Source organism: Oncorhynchus mykiss, chromosome 2 (assembly GCF_013265735.2).
Source record: "Oncorhynchus mykiss isolate Arlee chromosome 2, USDA_OmykA_1.1, whole genome shotgun sequence".
Classification (NCBI taxonomy): Eukaryota; Metazoa; Chordata; class Actinopteri; order Salmoniformes; family Salmonidae; genus Oncorhynchus; species Oncorhynchus mykiss.
In genome coordinates, this window is record NC_048566.1 from 6,128,579 (window position 1) to 6,149,417 (window position 20,839).

General features: G+C 45.5%; 1 protein-coding gene across 5 annotated transcripts in view; it reads right to left on the reverse strand.

The window, feature by feature from the left end:
• The window catches only part of nbeal2 (neurobeachin-like 2), a 140,418-nt gene that overhangs the window by 41,897 nt on the left and 77,682 nt on the right, over positions 1–20,839 (reverse strand). For 4 of the 5 annotated variants that reach the window (XM_036936160.1, XM_036936146.1, XM_036936157.1 and 1 more), the window contains 5 exons: positions 19,461–19,620; positions 16,258–16,346; positions 13,073–13,251; positions 11,629–12,187; positions 9,944–10,128 (listed from right to left, as the gene is read on the reverse strand). In XM_036936160.1, the coding sequence (XP_036792055.1) occupies positions 9,944–10,128; positions 11,629–12,187; positions 13,073–13,251; positions 16,258–16,346; positions 19,461–19,620 (1,172 nt within the window). The remainder of the gene's footprint in view (positions 1–9,943; positions 10,129–11,628; positions 12,188–13,072; positions 13,252–16,257; positions 16,347–19,460; positions 19,621–20,839) is intronic. The other variant, XM_036936151.1, reaches the window with a different exon arrangement.

Genomic DNA, 20,839 nt, shown 5'->3' on the forward strand with positions numbered 1-20,839 from the left:
GACAGTGGTAGGCCTGATCACTGACGACGATGATGAGACAGCCTATAGGGAGGTCAGTGACCTTGCAGTGTGGTATCAGGACAACAAAATCTCGTTCAATGTCTGCAAGACAAATGAGCTGATCTCTGAATACAGGAAACAGAGGGCCGAGCACGCCCCCATTCACCTCGACGGGGCTGTAGTGGAGCGGGTCGAGAGCTTTCAAGTTCCTCTGTGTCCACATCACTAAGGAATTAACATGGTCCACACACACCCACACAGTCATGAAGAAGGCACGACAACGCCTCTTCCCCCTCAGAAGGCACGACAACGCCTCTTTCCCCTCAGAAGGCACGACAACGCCTCTTCCCCCTCAGGAGGCACGACAACGCCTCTTCCCCCTCAGGAGGCACGACAACGCCTCTTCCCCCTCAGGAGGCACGACAACGCCTCTTCCCCCTCAGAAGGCACGACAACGCCTCTTCCCCCTCAGGAGGCACGACAACGCCTCTTCCCCCTCAGGAGGCACGACAACGCCTCTTCCCCCTCAGAAGGCACGACAACGCCTCTTCCCCCTCAGAAGGCACGACAACGCCTCTTCCCCCTCAGAAGGCACGACAACGCCTCTTCCCCCTCAGAAGGCACGACAACGCCTCTTCCCCCTCAGAAGGCACGACAACGCCTCTTCCCCCTCAGGAGGCACGACAACGCCTCTTCCCCCTCAGGAGGCACGACAACGCCTCTTCCCCCTCAGGAGGCACGACAACGCCTCTTCCCCCTCAGAAGGCATGACAACGCCTCTTCCCCCTCAGGAGGCACTGCAACGCCTCTTCCCCCTGAGGAGGCGGTAAAGATGTGTCATGGGACCTCAGATCCTCAAAGTTCTACAGCTGCACCATTGAGAGCATCTTGACAGGCTGCATTCCACCACAAGGCGCTAGAGGGAAGTGCGTACGGCCCAGAACATCACTGGTACCCTGTGTATGTAGCCTAGTTATCGATGATCTCTCACTCCTGCACATGGACTCAGTACTGGTACCCTGTGTATGTAGCCTAGTTATCAATTATCTCTCACCCCTGCACATGGACTCAGTACTGGCCTCGGTACTAGCCTAGTTATCGATGATCTCTCACTCCTGCACATGGACTCAGTATTGGTACCCTGTGTATGTAGTCTAGTTATCAATTATCTCTTACTCCTGCACATGGACTCAGTACGGGTACCCTGTGTATGTAGCCTAGTTATCAATTATCTCTCACCCCTGCACATGGACTCAGTACTGGCCTCGGTATTAGCCTAGTTATCAATGATCTCTTACTCCTGCACATGGACTCAGTATTGGTACCCTGTGTATGTAGTCTAGTTATCAATTATCTCTTACTCCTGCACATGGACTCAGTACGGCACATATGTCAGAGTCAAGGCCCGCGGGCCACATCCGGCCCGCAAGAAGGTTTTTTACGGCCCCTGGGATGATCTTGATTTATTATTAGAACCGGCCCGCAGCAAGCCGGCAGCCCGCAGATCTTTTACACGCACCAATACTACATTTCCCACAATGCAAAGGTGACGCACCGAGCAGTAGGCTGCTTCATTTCAATATTTATTGGCACAGCAGTCGTCAGCATCACAGTAAAATTAACTTTCAGATACCCATCAAAAATGGCAAAACGGAAGGTGGATACTGAGAACCGGGGGTTTCAAACAAGGTGGGAGTCGGAGTATATGTTCACGAAGGTAGCTGGAAAACCTGTGTGTCTTCTGTGTGGAGAAAGTGTGGCGGTACTGAAAGAGTATAATCTGAGACGACATTATGAAACGAAACACGCGGACAAAAACAAGAATATGGACATGGAACAAAGGCTACAAAAGGCAGAGGAATTAAAACGAGGCCTCAAATCTCGACAGGCTCTGTTCAAAAAAGCCAAATCACAAGGCCAGGCTGCTGTCAAGGCCAGTTTTATTTTGGCAGAAGAGATCGCTAAATCAGCCCGGCCATTTACGGAGGGGGATTTCATCAAAAACTGCATGATTAAAGTTTGTGACGAAGTTTGCCCAGAAAAAAGGCAACTCTTTTTAAATGTGAGTCTGAGCAGAAACACCATTGCCGAGAGAGTAGACCAGTTGTCCATCAATCTAAAAGAGCAGCTTGTGAAAAAGGGAAAAGATTTTATTGCATATTCCTTGGCTGTGGATGAGAGCACCGACATTTCTGACATTGCCCAGTTGTCAATTTTCATCCGCGGAGTGGACTCCAACCTAAGCGTGACAGAGGAGTTTTTGGCTTTACGTCCTATGCATGGCACAACTACGGGGCATGATTTGTATGAAGAGGTGTCAAGATGTGTAAATGAGATGGAGCTGCCTTGGGAAAAACTCGTGGGTTTGACAACCGACGGAGCACCTGCGATGTGTGGACACAGGAGCGGACTGGTGGCGAAGATACGGGAAAAGATGCAAGAGGAAAACGCGACAGGTGAGCTGACAGCTTATCATTGTATCATACACCAGGAAGCGTTGTGCGGTAAAGCCTTGAAAATGGAGCATGTAATGAGCATCATCACGCGCACAGTTAACTTTATCAGAGCCAAAGGTTTGAATCACCGCCAGTTCAAGGCATTTCTGACGGAGTTAGAAACGGAGCATGGTGATTTGCCTTATCACACAGAGGTGCGATGGCTAAGCCAGGGAAAGGTGCTTCAAAGATGTTTCGAGCTTCGTGAGGAGATTTGTCTGTTCTTGGACAGCAAAGGGAAAGACACAACACAACTCCGAGACGAAATGTTTCTGTGTGAAATGGCTTTTCTGTGTGACATTACGAGTCATCTGAATGCAATAAACTTGCAGCTGCAGGGTCGGGATCGTGTCATCTCTGATATGTACAGTACAGTGAAGGCATTTAAAACCAAACTGACTCTGTGGGAGACGCAGATGCGGAAAGAAAATTTGAGCCACTTTCCCAGCTGCCAGACCATGAAAGAGAAGCTCTCTACCAGTGCGTTCCCGAGCACACAGTTGGCTGATAAAATAGGTATGCTTGCCGCTGACTTTCGACGCCGATTTGCTGACTTTGAAGCACAAAAAAGCAGGTTGGAACTGCTCGGTAACCCATTTGCTGTTGACGTGGAAAGCTCACCACCAAACCTCCAAATGGAGTTGATTGACCTCCAATGCAATGATGCACTGAGGGCAAAATATGCGGCAGTGGGTGCTGCGGAGTTCGCCCGTTTCCTCCCCGGCACAATGCCCCAGCTGCGCATCCAGGCTGCTCAAACGTTGTCTATGTTTGGCAGCACATACCTGTGTGAACAACTGTTTTCTTTGATGAACCTGAACAAAACATCACACAGAAGTCGACTTACTGCTGAACACCTCCACTCAATTCTGAGGATTTCTTCAGCTCAGAGCCTTACCCCGAACATTGATGAACTTGTGGAAAAGATGGGACACCACCAAGTATCACCCTCAACCTCAAACAAGTGAACATTACTGTGCAATCACATATTTAGAGTTTTTACTCAGTTCAAGTTTAAAAGTTAAAATTTAATATTTGTTTTCACTGCATGTTACTTCTCCTTAAACAAAGTGTTGTTTTTGATTAATAGATTTTTGCACTTTATTTTTTTGTATTTCAATCCAATTATATTTTAAAAATATTTCAGTTGAGTGGATGATAGAAAATTGCTATTATTGTTTTTTCTTTGAAGTAAATTTAGCCCACTTTTGCTAAAATAGAAAATATAGTCTACTGATGGTGCCTTGAATACCGGTTTCTTTCATTTAATGTTCATGTTATGGGGATATTTATATAAAGGAAATTTGTCTTTTGTGTCTGTTGAAAATTAAAGATTACTGACAGAGCCATAAGAAAATATTGCTTTATTTATCTGATCATATTGTAATATATTTGTTAGGTTTTCAGTAGGTTCAATTAGGTTCACTAGACTATATGCGTCATTTAAAAATTTTTCAATGAACATTCGAACAGTCCGGCCCTCGTCTTGTAGCTGATTTTTTTATTTGGCCCTCCGTCCATTTGACTTTGACACCCCTGCAGTACGGGTACCCTGTGTATGTAGCCTAGTTATCAATTATCTCTCACCCCTGCACATGGACTCAGTACTGGTACCCTGTGTATGTACTTAGTTATCAATTATCTATCACTCCTGCACATGGACTCAGTACTGGCCTCGGTACTAGCCTAGTTATCAATTATATCTTACTCCTGCACATGGACTCAGTACTGGCCTCTGTACTAGCCTAGTTATCAATTATATCTTACTCCTGCACATGGACTCAGTACTGGCCTCGGTACTAGCCTAGTTATCAATTATCTCTTACTCCTGCACATGGACTCAGTACTGGCCTCGGTACTAGCCTAGTTATCAATTATCTCTTACTCCTGCACATGGACTCAGTACTGGCCTCGGTACTAGCCTAGTTATCAATTATCTCTTACTCCTGCACATGGACTCAGTACTGGTACCCTGTGTATGTACTTAGTTATCAATTATCTCTCACCCCTGCACATGGACTCAGTACTGGCCTCGGTACTAGCCTAGTTATCAATTATCTCTCATCCCTGCACATGGACTCAGTACTGGCCTCGGTACTAGCCTAGTTATCAATTATCTCTCACCCCTGCACATGGACTCAGTACTGGCCTCGGTACTAGCCTAGTTATCAATGATCTCTCATCCCTGCACAAGGACTCAGTACTGGCCTCGGTACTAGTCTAGTTATCAATTATCTCTTACTCCTGCACATGGACTCAGTACTGGCCTCGGTACTAGCCTAGTTATCAATTATCTCTTACTCCTGCACATGGACTCAGTACTGGTACCCTGTGTATGTACTTAGTTATCATCAATTATCTCTCATCCCTGCACATGGACTCAGTACTGGGCTCGGTACTAGTCTAGTTATCAATTATCTCTCACCCCTGCACATGGACTCAGTACTGGCCTCGGTACTAGCCTAGTTATCAATTATCTCTCAATCCTGCACATGGACTCAGTACTGGCCTCGGTACTAGCCTAGTTATCAATTATCTCTTACTCCTGCACATGGACTCAGTACTGGCCTCGGTACTAGTCTAGTTATCAATTATCTCTCAATCCTGCACATGGACTCAGTACTGGCCTCGGTACTAGCCTAGTTATCAATTATCTCTCAATCCTGCACATGGACTCAGTACTGGCCTCGGTACTAGCCTAGTTATCAATTATATCTTACTCCTGCACATGGACTCAGTACTGGCCTCGGTACTAGCCTAGTTATCAATTATCTCTCACCCCTGCACATGGACTCAGTACTGGCCTCGGTACTAGCCTAGTTATCGATGATCTCTCATTCCTGCACATGGACTCAGTACTGGCCTCGGTATTAGCCTAGTTATCAATTATCTCTTACTCCTGCACATGGACTCAGTACTGGCCTCGGTATTAGCCTAGTTATCAATTATCTCTCACCCGTGCACATGGACTCAGTACTGGCCTCGGTACTAGCCTAGTTATCGATGATCTCTCACTCCTGCACATGGACTCAGTACTGGCCTCGGTACTAGCCTAGTTATCAATTATCTCTCATCCCTGCACATGGACTCAGTACTGGCCTCGGTACTAGCCTAGTTATCAATTATCTCTTACTCCTGCACATGGACTCAGTACTGGCCTCGGTACTAGCCTAGTTATCAATTATCTCTCACTCCTGCACATGGACTCAGTACTGGTACCCTGTGTATGTACTTAGTTATCAATTATCTCTCATCCCTGCACATGGACTCAGTACTGGGCTCGGTACTAGTCTAGTTATCAATTATCTCTCACCCCTGCACATGGACTCAGTACTGGCCTCGGTACTAGCCTAGTTATCAATTATCTCTCAATCCTGCACATGGACTCAGTACTGGCCTCAGTACTAGCCTAGTTATCAATTATCTCTCACTCCTGCAAATGGACTCAGTACTGGTACCCTGTGTATGTACCTAGTTATTGTTCCTCATTGTTATTCCGTTTCTCTCTGCATGGTTGTGAAGGGCCCGTCAGTAAGCACTTCACTGTTAGTCCACACCTGTTGTTTACCAAGCATTTGATCAAATAAAACTTGTTTTGAAGTCACCGAAATGAATCTGTTTACTGACATGAGACAGAGGGAGTTGCATATCAAGGACAGTGGGAGTGACTGACTGACTAACCTGGGTCCCAAACAACACGTTTGACCAGGGCCCATAGGGTGCCATTTGGGATGCAGACACTGACTGACTGGCTGGCTGGCTGACTAACTAAATAGATGACTGAATAACTAACTAAATATCTGACTGACTGACTGGCTGGCTGGCTGGCTGGCTGGCTGGCTGGCTGGCTGGCTGGCTGGCTGGCTGGCTAACTAAATAGCTGACTGGATAACTAACTAAATTGCTGACTGGATAACTAACTAAATATCTGACTGACTGACTGACTGGCTGGCTGACTGGCTGGCTGACTAAATAGCTGACTGGCTGGCTGACTAAATAGCTGACTGGATAACTAACTAAATATCTGACTGACTGACTGGCTGGCTGGCTGACTGACTGGCTAACTAAATAGCTGACTGGATAACTAACTAAATAGCTGACTGGATAACTAACTAAATAGCTGACTGACTGACTGGCTGGCTGGATGGCTGGCTGGCTGGCTGGCTGGCTGGCTAACTAAATAGCTGACTGGATAACTAACTAAATAGCTGACTGACTGACTGGCTGGCTAACTAAATAGCTGACTGGATAACTAACTAAATAGCTGACTGGATAACTAACTAAATAGCTGACTGGATAACTAACTAAATAGCTGACTGGATAACTAACTAAATAGCTGGCTGGATAACTAACTAAATAGCTGACTGGATAACTAACTAAATAGCTGACTGGATAACTAACTAAATAGCTGACTTGATAACTAACTAAATAGCTGACTGGCTGGCTAACTAAATAGCTGACTGGATAACTAACTAAATAGCTGACTGGCTGGCTGGCTGGGTGGCTGGCTGGATAACTAACTAAATAGCTGACTGGATAACTAACTAAATAGCTGACTGGATTACTAACTAAATAGCTGACTGGATAACTAACTAAATAGCTGACTGGCTGGCTAACTAAATAGCTGACTGGATAACTAACTAAATAGCTGACTGGCTGGCTGGCTGGGTGGCTGACTGGATAACTAACTAAATAGCTGACTGGATAACTAACTAAATAGCTGACTGACTGGCTAACTAAATAGCTGACTGGATAACTAACTAAATAGCTGACTGGATAACTAACTAAATAGCTGACTGGATAACTAACTAAATAGCTGACTGGATAACTAACTAAATAGCTGACTGGATAACTAACTAAATAGCTGACTGGATAACTAACTAAATAGCTGACTGGATAACTAACTAAATAGCTGACTGGATAACTAACTAAATAGCTGACTGGATAACTAACTAAATAGCTGACTGACTGGCTGGCTGGGTGGCTGGCTGGCTAACTAACTAAATAGCTGACTGAATAACGAACTAAATAGCTGACTGGATAACTAACTAAATAGCTGACTGGATAACTAACTAAATATCTGACTGACTGACTGGCTGGCTGGCTGACTGGCTGGCTAACTAAATAGCTGACTGGATAACTAACTAAATAGCTGACTGTATAACTAACTAAATATCTGACTGACTGACTGGCTGGCTGGCTGACTGACTGGCTAACTAAATAGCTGACTGGATAACTAACTAAATAGCTGACTGGATAACTAACTAAATAGCTGACTGGATAACTAACTAAATAGCTGACTGACTGACTGGCTGGCTGGCTGGCTAACTAAATAGCTGACTGGATAACTAACTAAATTGCTGACTGGATAACTAACTAAATATCTGACTGACTGACTGACTGACTGACTGGCTGACTAAATAGCTGACTGGATAACTAACTAAATATCTGACTGACTGACTGGCTGGCTGGCTGACTGACTGGCTAACTAAATAGCTGACTGGATAACTAACTAAATAGCTGACTGGATAACTAACTAAATAGCTGACTGGATAACTAACTAAATAGCTGACTGACTGACTGGCTGGCTGGATGGCTGGCTGGCTGGCTGGCTGGCTGGCTAACTAAATAGCTGACTGGATAACTAACTAAATAGCTGACTGGATAACTAACTAAATAGCTGACTAGCTGGCTGGATAACTAACTAAATAGCTGACTGGCTGGCTAACTAAATAGCTGACTGGCTGGCTAATTAAATAGCTGACTGACTGGATAACTAACTAAATAGCTGACTGGCTGGCTAACTAAATAGCTGACTGGATAACTAACTAAATAGCTGGCTGGCTGGCTAACTAAATAGCTGACTGGATAACTAACTAAATAGCTGACTGGATAACTAACTAAATAGCTGACTGGCTGGCTAACTAAATAGCTGACTGGATATCTAACTAAATAGCTGACTGGATAACTAACTAAATAGCTGACTGGCTGGATAACTAAATAGCTGACTGGATAACTAACTAAATAGCTGACTGTATAACTAACTAAATATCTGACTGACTGACTGGCTGGCTGGCTGACTGACTGGCTAACTAAATAGCTGACTGGATAACTAACTAAATAGCTGACTGGATAACTAACTAAATAGCTGACTGGATAACTAACTAAATAGCTGACTGACTGACTGGCTGGCTGGCTGGCTAACTAAATTGCTGACTGGATAACTAACTAAATATCTGACTGACTGACTGACTGACTGACTGGCTGACTAAATAGCTGACTGGATAACTAACTAAATATCTGACTGACTGACTGGCTGGCTGGCTGACTGACTGGCTAACTAAATAGCTGACTGGATAACTAACTAAATAGCTGACTGGATAACTAACTAAATAGCTGACTGGATAACTAACTAAATAGCTGACTGACTGACTGGCTGGCTGGATGGCTGGCTGGCTGGCTGGCTGGCTGGCTGGCTAACTAAATAGCTGACTGGATAACTAACTAAATAGCTGACTGGATAACTAACTAAATAGCTGACTAGCTGGCTGGATAACTAACTAAATAGCTGACTGGCTGGCTAACTAAATAGCTGACTGGCTGGCTAATTAAATAGCTGACTGACTGGATAACTAACTAAATAGCTGACTGGCTGGCTAACTAAATAGCTGACTGGATAACTAACTAAATAGCTGGCTGGCTGGCTAACTAAATAGCTGACTGGATAACTAACTAAATAGCTGACTGGATAACTAACTAAATAGCTGACTGGCTGGCTAACTAAATAGCTGACTGGATATCTAACTAAATAGCTGACTGGATAACTAACTAAATAGCTGACTGGCTGGATAACTAAATAGCTGACTGGATAACTAACTAAATAGCTGACTGGCTGGCTAACTAAATAGCTGACTGGATAACTAACTAAATAGCTGGCTGGCTGGCTAACTAAATAGCTGGCTGGATAACTAACTAAATAGCTGACTGGATAACTAACTAAATAGCTGACTGGATAACTAACTAAATAGCTGACTGGATAACTAACTAAATATCTGACTGGATAACTAAATAGCTGACTGGATAACTAACTAAATAGCTGACTGGATAACTAACTAAATAGCTGACTGGCTGGCTAACTAAATAGCTGACTGACTGACTGGCTGACTGGCTGGCTAACTAAATAGCTGACTGGATAACTAACTAAATAGCTGACTGGATAACTAACTAAATAGCTGACTGGATAACTAACTAAATAGCTGACTGGATAACTAACTAAATAGCTGACTGGATAACTAACTAAATAGCTGACTGGCTGGCTAACTAAATAGCTGACTGACTGACTGGCTGGCTAACTAAATAGCTGACTGGATAACTAACTAACTAGCTGACTGGATAACTAACTAAATAGCTGACTGACTGACTGGCTGGCTGGCTGTAGACCGACTGACCTGCATTTGATATCGTCAGGCGGGCGGACCAGTTGGCAGGAGGAGCCCAGCTTGGTGAGGACAGAGAAGACCTGTCCCCTCTCCCTCCACACGGCGTCCTCCCCCCCCTCCGACCCGCTGCCGCACCACAGCACAGAGAACACGATATTAGTCAGCAGGTTACACAGCTCCTCCTCTGGCATCTGCTGAAAGGGACCACACACACACACACACACACACACACACACACACACACACACAACACACACACACAACACACACACACAACACACACACACACACCATAATCACAGTTAGACACACAGATACAGTACATCGTGTCGGAGACGGACTAAAACCGCGGCGGCATCTGCACAGCCGTATTCTAGGATATTGGACCGTTGGTTGAATAGTTTCCTCATTCTCAGCACGACTCATCACATTCAGTTGAATAGGAGTCATGTACACTGAGCCACGCTGGTTGAATAGGAGTCATGTACACTGAGCCACATTGGTTGTATAGGAGTCATGTACACTGAGCCATGTTGGTTGAATAGGAGCCATGTACACTGAGCCATGTTGGTTGTATAGGAGTCATGTACACTGAGCCACGCTGGTTGAATAGGAGTCATGTACACTGAGCCATGTTGGTTGTATAGGAGTCATGTACACTGAGCCACGTTGGTTGAATAGGAGTCATGTACACTGAGCCGCGTTGGTTGAATAGGAGTCATGTACACTGAGCCATGTTGGTTGAATAGGAGTCATGTACACTGAGCCATGCTGGTTGAATAGGAGTCATGTACACTGAGCCATGCTGGTTGAATAGGAGTCATGTACACTGAGCCATGTTGGTTGAATAGGAGTCATGTACACTGAGCCATGTTGGTTGAATAGGAGTCATGTACACTGAGCCATGTTGGTTGAATAGGAGTCATGTACACTGAGCCATGTTGGTTAAATAGGAGTCATGTACACTGAGCCACGCTGGTTGAATAGGAGTCATGTACACTGAGCCACGTTGGTTGAATAGGAGTCATGTACACTGAGCCATGCTGGTTGAATAGGAGTCATGTACACTGAGCCATGCTGGTTAAATAGGAGTCATGTACACTGAGCCACGTTGGTTGAATAGGAGTCATGTACACTGAGCCATGCTGGTTGAATAGGAGTCATGTACACTGAGCCATGCTGGTTGAATAGGAGTCATGTACACTGAGCCATGCTGGTTGAATAGGAGTCATGTACACTGAGCCATGCTGGTTGAATAGGAGTCATGTACACTGAGCCATGTTGGTTGAATAGGAGTCATGTACACTGAGCCATGTTGGATGGGAATTTTTCTGAGGTACGAGGTCAGGCTGTGCGACCCCCGCAGATGGGGGTCACAGAGTCTACCAGACTATCACGACTGTGGACTCTGAAACATGCTCACGGGATGCTAATACTTGTCATTTTCTGACTGACTCATTTCAGGAGAAATCGGTGAGCATTATGGATACGGTACATTACACAAGACACTGGGCTTCATATTCAACACATTGGTCCAGTTTATTCAAACACCACACAACATGCCTCCTAGGAATGCTCAGTACCAGTGGTTAAAGTTAGGGTTAAGGTTAGGATAACAGTACCTGTGGTTAGGGCTAAGGTTAAGGTTAGGATAACAGTACCTGTGGTTAGGGCTAAGGTTAGGGCAGCAGTACCTGTGGGTTGGAGGTGTTGGAGATGGTGTCAGCTGCCCGGGGGTCAGTTCCATAGTTGGTGTCGTCCAGCACGTTGGACAGACTGGAGCTCTTCCTGGGTCTCAGAGAGGGGAACGACCGGCTGTGCTCCAGGGGGGAGGGGGTGCCTGCCTGACTACCCCCCACAGGGTTGTGGTTCCATGTCCTCGTCTCACCCCTCATACCCCCCAGCTCCAGCTCAAAGGGCGAGGTGCCGAAGGGGGACAGAGGGTGGTAGAGAGCCTCCTCTTGGGGCCGACCGGAGGGGATGTCCACGGTGTTGGAGAGGGAGGACGAGCGGCTCCCCTGCTCTACCGAGTCAAACGACTTAAATTGGAGAGAGTCGTCAAAGTCCTTCAACGTGCCTCCACTGCTGTTAGGGGAAGACCGAGAGAGGTCGGAGAAACGCTCTGAGATATTCCTCCCTACCAGGCCCTCGCCGTCTCCCTCCTCCTCCTCTTCATCGTCCGGCGAGGTGTAAGGGAGGAAGACGTCTGTGTGAGCGTACTGAGAGTCCTCTATGACCATGCTGTGATCTCTCCTGAGAGGGGAGCAGTTCAACATTTAGTAAGAACTGATCTATAGCAGGGAAAGAGCTGAACACATGTTAACTGATCTATAGCAGGGAAAGAGCTGAACACATGTTAACTGATCTATAGCAGGGATAGAGCTGAACACATGTTAACTGATCTATAGCAGGGATAGAGCTGAACACATGTTAACTGATCTATAGCAGGGGTAGAGCTGAACACATGTTAACTGATCTATAGCAGGGATAGAGCTAAACACATGTTAACTGATATATTGCAGGGATAGAGCTGAACACATGTTAACTGATCTATAGCAGGGGTAGAGCTGAACACATGTTAACTGATCTATAGCAGGGATAGAGCTGAACACATGTTAACTGATCTATAGCAGGGATAGAGCTGAACACATGTTAACTGATCTATAGCAGGGATAGAGCTGAACACATGTTAACTGATCTATAGCAGGGGTAGAGCTGAACACATGTTAACTGATCTATAGCAGGGGTAGAGCTGAACACATGTTAACTGATTTATAGCAGGGGTAGAGCTGAACACATGTTAACTGATCTATAGCAGGGGTAGAGCTGAACAAATGTTAACTGATCTATAGCAGGGGTAGAGCTGAACACATGTTAACTGATCTATAGCAGGGGTAGAGCTGAACACATGTTAACTGATCTATAGCAGGGGTAGAGCTGAACACATGTTAATGGATCTATAGCAGGGGTAGAGCTGAACACATGTTAACTGATCTATAGCAGGGGTAGAGCTGAACACATGTTAACTGATCTATAGCAGGGGAAGAGCTGAATCCAGAAACTATCTTGTTTATTGTCCAGAAATATAAAATATCACATAAGTTATTCCCTCAATCGACTAATGGAACTCATCCCTACCTGAGAGGGGGGCGGGAGGAGGAGGGGTCCAGGGAGCTGTGGGTGCTGGAGCCTGCCAGGGAGGGACCGCGAGACTCATAGGACTCCTTCATATAGAGCTTAGTTAACACATCCTGCCAGCCTGGCTGACGGGCCAGCTGACGAACATAGTCCTCATTGTCATAGATCAGGTAGAAGAGCTGGGAGAAGGAGAGAGAGAGGAGCGATGGAGAGAGAGAGAGAGAGCGAGAGAGAGAGAGAGAGAGAGAGAGAGAGAGAGAGAGAGAGGAGCGATGGAGAGAGAAAGAGAGAGAGAGAGAGAGAGAGAGAGAAGTGATGGAGAGAGAGAGAAGTGATGGAGAGAGAGGGGGGAGAAGGCGAGGGAGAGAGCAGGGGGAAAGAGAGAGAGGGAGAAGGGGAGAGAAAGACAAAAACAGGGAACAATCAAGCCTTCAGCTGCCCAATAGTCTATACCTGTAGCTGCCCTATAGTCTATACCTGTAGCTGCCCTATAGTCTAAATCTGTAGCTGCCCAATAGTCTATACCTGTAGCTGCCCAATAGTCTATACCTGTAGCTCCCCAATAGTCTATACCTGTAGCTGCCCAATAGTCTATACCTGTAGCTGCCCTATAGTCTAAACCTGTAGCTGCCCTATAGTCTATACCTGTAGCTGCCCAATAGTCTATACCTGTAGCTGCCCTATAGTCTATACCTGTAGCTGCCCAATAGTCTATACCTGTAGCTCCCCAATAGTATATACCTGTAGCTGCCCAATAGTCTATACCTGTAGCTGCCCAATAGTCTATACCTGTAGCTGCCCTATAGTCTAAACCTGTAGCTGCCCTATAGTCTATACCTGTAGCTGCCCAATAGTCTATACCTGTAGCTGCCCTATAGTCTATACCTGTAGCTGCCCAATAGTCTATACCTGTAGCTCCCCAATAGTCTATACCTGTAGCTGCCCAATAGTCTATACCTGTAGCTGCCCAATAGTCTATACCTGTAGCTCCCCAATAGTCTATACCTGTAGCTCCCCAATAGTCTATACCTGTAGCTGCCCAATAGTCTATACCTGTAGCTGCCCAATAGTCTATACCTGTAGCTGCCCAATAGTCTATACCTGTAGCTGCCCTATAGTCTATACCTGTAGCTGCCCTATAGTCTATACCTGTAGCTGCCCTATAGTCTATACCTTTAGCTGCCCTATAGTCTATACCTCTAGCTGCCCAATAGTCTATACCTTTATCTTCAATTGTACTATACTTAGTAATGACCTGAGAGAATGTGAAGATATACAGTGGAGGGGAAAGAGGACAGTGGAGGGGAAAGAGGACTAGAGGAAGGGAAAGAAGACTAGAGGCTAGGGAAAGAGGACTAGAGGCTAGGGAAAGAGGACTAGAGGCTAGGGAAAGAGGACTAGAGGCTAGGGAAAGAGGACTAGAGGCTAGGGAAAGAAGACTAGAGGAAGGGAAAGAGGACGAGAGGAAGGGAAAGAGGACGAGAGGAAGGGAAAGAGGACTAGAGGAAGGGAAAGAGGACTAGAGGTGGAGAAAGAGGACTAGAGGTGGAGAAAGTGGACTAGAGGTGGGGAAAGAGGACAAGACCTCAGAAAAACAATTGTAGACCTCCACAAGTCTGGTTCATCCTTGGGAGCAATTTCCAAATGCCTGAAGGTACCACGTTCATCTGTACAAACAATAGTACGCAAGTATAAACACCATGGGACCACGCAGCCGTCATACCGCTCAGGAAGGAGATGCGTTCTGTCTCCTACAGATGAACGTACTTTGGTGCAAAAAGTGCAAATCAATCCCAGAACAACAGCAAAGGACCTTGTGAAGATGCTGGAGGAAACAGGTACAAAAGTATCTATATCCAAAGTAAAACGAGTCCTATATCGACATAACCTGAAAGGCCGCTCAGCAAGGAAGAAGCCACTTCTCCAAAACCGCCATAAAAAAAGCCAGACTACGGTTTGCAACTGCACATGGGGACAAAGATCGTATTTTTTGGAGAAATTTTATAATCTATACCTGTAGCTGCCCAATAGTCTATACCTGTAGCTGCCCAATAGTCTATACCTGTAGCTGCCCTATAGTCTAAACCTGTAGCTGCCCTATAGTCTATACCTGTAGCTGCCCAATAGTCTATACCTGTAGCTCCCCAATAGTCTATACCTGTAGCTGCCCAATAGTCTATACCTGTAGCTGCCCAATAGTCTATACCTGTAGCTGCCCAATAGTCTATACCTGTAGCTGCCCTATAGTCTATACATGTAGCTGCCCTATAGTCTATACCTGTAGCTGCCCTATAGTCTATACCTCTAGCTGCCCTATAGTCTATACCTCTAGCTGCCCTATAGTCTATACCTCTAGCTGCCCTATAGTCTATACCTCTAGCTGCCAAATAGTCTATACCTGTAGCTGCCAAATAGTCTATACCTGTAGCTGCCAAATAGTCTATACCTGTAGCTGCCCTATAGTCTATACCTTTAGCTGCCCAATAGTCTATACCTTTATCTTCAATTGTACTATACTTAGTAATGACCTGAGAGAATGTGAAGATATACAGTGGAGGGGAAAGAGGACAGTGGAGGGGAAAGGGGACTAGAGTAGGGGAAAGAGGACTAGAGGAAGGGAAAGGGGACTAGAGTAGGGGAAAGAGGACTAGAGGAAGGGAAAGAGGACTAGAGGCTAGGGAAAAAGGACTAGAGGCTAGGGAAAGAAGACTAGAGGAAGGGAAAGAGGACGAGAGGTGGGGAAAGAGGACGAGAGGAAGGGAAAGAGGACTAGAGGTGGAGAAAGAGGACTAGAGGTGGAGAAAGAGGACTAGAGGTGGGGAAAGAGGACTAGAGGTGGGGAAAGAGGACTAGAGGTGGGGAAAGAGGACTAGAGGTGGGGAAAGAGGACTAGAGGTGGGGAAAGAGGACTAGAGGGGGGGAAAGAGGACTAGAGGGGGGGGGAGGACTAGAGGTGGGGGGGAGGACTAGAGGTGGGGAAAGAGGACTAGAGGGGGGGAAAGAGGACTAGAGGGGGGGGGGAGGACTAGAGGGGGGGAAAGAGGACTAGAGGTGGGGAAAGAGGACTAGAGGTGGGGAAAGAGGACTAGAGGTGGGGAAATAGGACTAGAGGAGGGGAAAGAGGACTAGAGGAGGGGAAACAGGACAGTGGAAGGGAAAGAAGATTAGAGTAGGTAAGGACTGACCTTGCGACAGACGTCCAGACGGACAGTGAGCTCAGCACGATGGGACAGGTGGACCACAGCCAGCAGGTCTCTGAAGTTAGGAGTGGCATCTAAACAAAACAATGACAATCAGATGTACACAGGAAAGTATATGGATATACATACTATAGGAACAACAAGGAGAGGGGTTATACACAGTAAAGTATATACCCTATAGACATACAGTTGAAGTCGGAAGTTTACATGCACTAAGTTGACTGTGCATTCAAACAGCTTGGAAAATTCCAGAAAATTATGTCATGGCTTTTGAAGCTTCTGATAGGCTAAATGACACCGCTTGAGTCAATTGGAGGTGTACCTCTGGATGTATTTCAAGGCCTATCTTCAAACTCAGTGCCTCTTTGCTTGACATCATGGGAAAATCAAAAAAAATCAGCCAAGACCTCAGAAAAACAATTGTAGACCTCCACAAGTCTGGTTCATCCTTGGGAGCAATTTCCAAATGCCTGAAGGTACCACGTTCATCTGTACAAACAATAGTACGCAAGTATAAACACCATGGGACCACGCAGCCGTCATACCGCTCAGGAAGGAGACGCGTTCTGTCTCCTAGAGATGAACGTACTTTGGTGCAAAAAGTGCAGATCGATCCCAGAACAACAGCAAAGGACCTTGTGAAGATGCTGGAGGAAACAGGTACAAAAGTATCTATATCCACAGTAAAACGAGTCCTATATCGACATAACCTGAAAGGCCGCTCAGCAAGGAAGAAGCCACTTCTCCAAAACCGCCATAAAAAAAGCCAGACTACGGTTTGCAACTGCACATGGGGACAAAGATCGTACTTTTTGGAGAAATGTCCTCTGGTCTGATGAAACAAAAATAGAACTGTTTGGCCATAATGACCATTGTTATGTTTGGAGGAAAAAGGGGGAGGCTTGCAAGCTGAAGAACACCATCCCAACCGTGAAGCACGGGGGTGCCAGCATCATGTTGTGGGGGTGCTTTGTTGCAGGAGGGACTGGTGCACTTCACAAAATAGATGGCATCATGAGGGGGTGTGATGTGGATATATTAAAGCAACATCTCAAGACAGTCAGGAAGTTAAAGCTGGGTCACAAATGGGTCTTCCAAATGGACAATGACCCCAAGCATACATCCAAAGTTGTGGCAAAATGGCTTAAAAGGACAACAAAGTCAAGGTATTGGAGTGGCCATCACCAAGCCCTGACCTCAATCCTGTAGAAAATTTGTGGGCAGAACTGAAAAAACGTGTGCGAGCAAGGAGGCCTACAAACCCGACTCAGTTACACCAGCTCTGTCAGGAGGAATGGGCCAAAATTCACCCGACTTATTATGGGAAGGTTGTGGAAGGCTACCTGAAATGTTTGACCCAAGTTAAACTATTTAAAAGGCAATGCTACCAAATACACTCAATTAGTATGTAAACTTTTGACCCACTGGGAATGTGATGAAAGAAATAAAAGCCGAAATAAATCAATCTCTCTATTATTATTCTGACATTTCACATTCTTAAAATAAAGTGGTGATCCAAACTGACCTAAAACTATAATTTTTACTAGGATTAAATGTCAGGAATTGTGAAAAACTGAGTTTAAATGTATATGGCTAAGGTTTATGTAAACTTCCGACTTCAACTGTACATACTATAGGAACAACAAGGAGAGGGGTTATACACAGTAAGATATATCCCCTATAGATATACATACTATAGGAACAACAAGGAGAGGGGTTATACACAGTAAGATATATCCCCTATAGGTATACATACTATAGGAACAACAAGGAGAGGGGTTATACACAGTAAGATATATCCCCTATAGATATACATACTATAGGAACAACAAGGAGAGGGGTTATACACAGTAAAGTATATCCCCTAAAGGTATACATACTATAGGAACAACAAGGAGAGGGGTTATACACAGTAAAGTATATCCCCTATAGGTATACATACTATAGGAACAACAAGGAGAGGGGTTATACACAGTAAAGTATATCCCCTAAAGGTATACATACTATAGGAACAACAAGGTTATAGTTGAGACTGTTTCATGTTGACATTTCAGCTCTAAAACCTTTCTGAAGACTAACCATCAATACAAGAACAAAATGCATTGTAAAAGGATGACTGTACAGAAAAACAGGACATTTTTATGACATTTTTATTTAACCTTTATTTAACCAGGTAGGCCAGTTGAGAACAAATTCTTCTTTACAATGACGACCTACCCCTGGCCAAACCCGGACGATGCTGAGTCAATTGTGAGCCGACTTATGGGACTCCCAATCACGGCCGGATGTGATACGGCCTGGATTCGAACCAGGGACTGAGATGCAGTGCCTTAAACTGCTGCGCCACTCGGGAGCCCCTATTAAATGGATCCTTTTAAATGGACTCTTTACTTAGCAACTACATCATGAACATCCTCCCCCCTTCCTCTCAGTATTCCTCTGTCTGTCCCTCTCAGAGGATGTGTTCCAAATGTTTATTTATTTTATTTTATTTCACCTTTATTTAACCAGTTGGGCCAGTTGAGAACAAGTTCTCATTTACAACTGCGACCTGGCCAAGATATAGCAAAGCAGTGTGACAAAAACAACAACACAGAGTTGTTGACATCCAAATGGCACCCTAGTCCATATATAGTGCACTACTTTTGACCAGAGCCCTATGAGAACCCTAGTCCCTATAGAGTGCACTACTTTTGACAGGGCACAATGGGCCCTAATAGTTTACTAGACTGTATTTTTATTTATTTATTTCACCTTTATTTAACCAGGTAGGCAAGTTGAGAACAAGTTCTCATTTACAATTGTGACCTGGCCAAGATAAAGCAAAGCAGTTCGACACATACAACGACACAGAGTTACACATGGAGTAAAACAAACATACAGTCAATAATACAGTATAAACAAGTCTATATACGATGTGAGCAAATGAGGTGAGATAAGGGAGGTAAAGGCAAAAAGGCCATGGTGGCAAAGTAAATACAATATAGCAAGTAAAACACTGGAATGGTAGATTTGCAATGGGAGAATGTGCAAAGTAGAAATAAAAATAATGGGGTGCAAAGGAGCAAAATAAATAAATAAATAAAATACAGTAGGGAAAGAGGTAGTTGTTTGGGCTAAATTATAGGTGGGCTAAAGGGAATGGGGCTCCATTTGGGACACGACCAGAGGCTATATTTGAGGCCTACCTGTTGCGAGGACCTGCTCGTAAAGACAGCGCACGGTGGTCATGGTTACGGGGACGTCTCCTAGAAAACAAACAAGACCCAGGTATCCAAAATCCTTCAACTTGACACGTTGCTTGGCGCGCTCAGACACTCGTTCACTCTTCAGGATCTTGTACAGAACCTGCGTCAATGACCAAGGAGGAGAGCAGGAGATGAATAACAACACTGACCTACGGCTCAGATAAACTAGGAAAGATGGGGAGATTGTGTATTGAGTGTATAACTAGGTAAAACTCTGAACATAGAATGGCTATAGTTGCAGTATCTTTGGTAAATTCCCCAACATGCACAGGTTTTCCAGAAGTCCTGGTTGGAGGAGTCCAGATTTCCTGCTTACCCCAGCAGTGGCCAAAATACTGACTGACAGAGGGTCTAATATGTGGTGGTGTGGTGGTGTGATGTTGGTGTGATGGTGGTGGTGTGGTGGTGTGATGTTGGTGGTGTTAGTGTGGTGGTGGTGTGGTGGTGTGGTGTGGTGGTGTGATGTGGTAGTGTGATGTGGTGGTGGTGCTAGTGTGGTGGTGGTGTGATGTTGGTGTGATGGTGGTGGTGTGATGGTGGTGGTGATGGTGATGGTGTGGTGGTGTGATGGTGGTGGTGTGGTGATGGTGGTGGTGTGGTATGGTGGTGTGATGGTGATGGTGTGGTGATGGTGATGGTGTGGTGGTGGGGGTGTGATGTTGGTGTGATGGTGTGAAGTTGGTTTGATGGTGGTGGTGTGGTGGTGTGATGGTGATGGTGTGGTGATGGTGATGGTGTGGTGGTGGTGTGGTGGTGTGATATGGTGGTGTGATGGTGATGTTGGTGTGATGTTGGTGTGGTGGTGATGTTGGTGTGGTGGTGAGATGTTGGTGTGGTGGTGAGATGTTGGTGTGATGTTGGTGTGGTGGTGAGATGTTGGTGTGGTGGTGAGATGTTGGTGTTATGTTGGTGTGGTGGTGAGATGGTGGGGGTGTGATGTTGGTGTTATGGTGTGATGGTGTGATGGTGTGAAGTTGGTTTGACGGTGGTGTTGTGGTGGTGTGATGGTGTGGTGGTGGTGTGATGGTGTGGTGGTGAGATGTTGGTGTGGTGGTGAGATGTTGGTGTTATGTTGGTGTGGTGGTGAGATGTTGGTGTTGTGGTGAGATGTTGGTGTTGTGGTGAGATGTTGGTGTTATGTTGGTGTTATGTTGGTGTGATGTTGGTGTGATGTTGGTGTGGTGGTGTGATGTTGGTGTGGTGGTGAGATGTTGGTGTGGTGGTGAGATGTTGGTGTGGTGGTGAGATGTTGGTGTGATGTTGGTGTGGTGGTGAGATGTTGGTGTGATGTTGGTGTGGTGGTGAGATGTTGGTGTGAT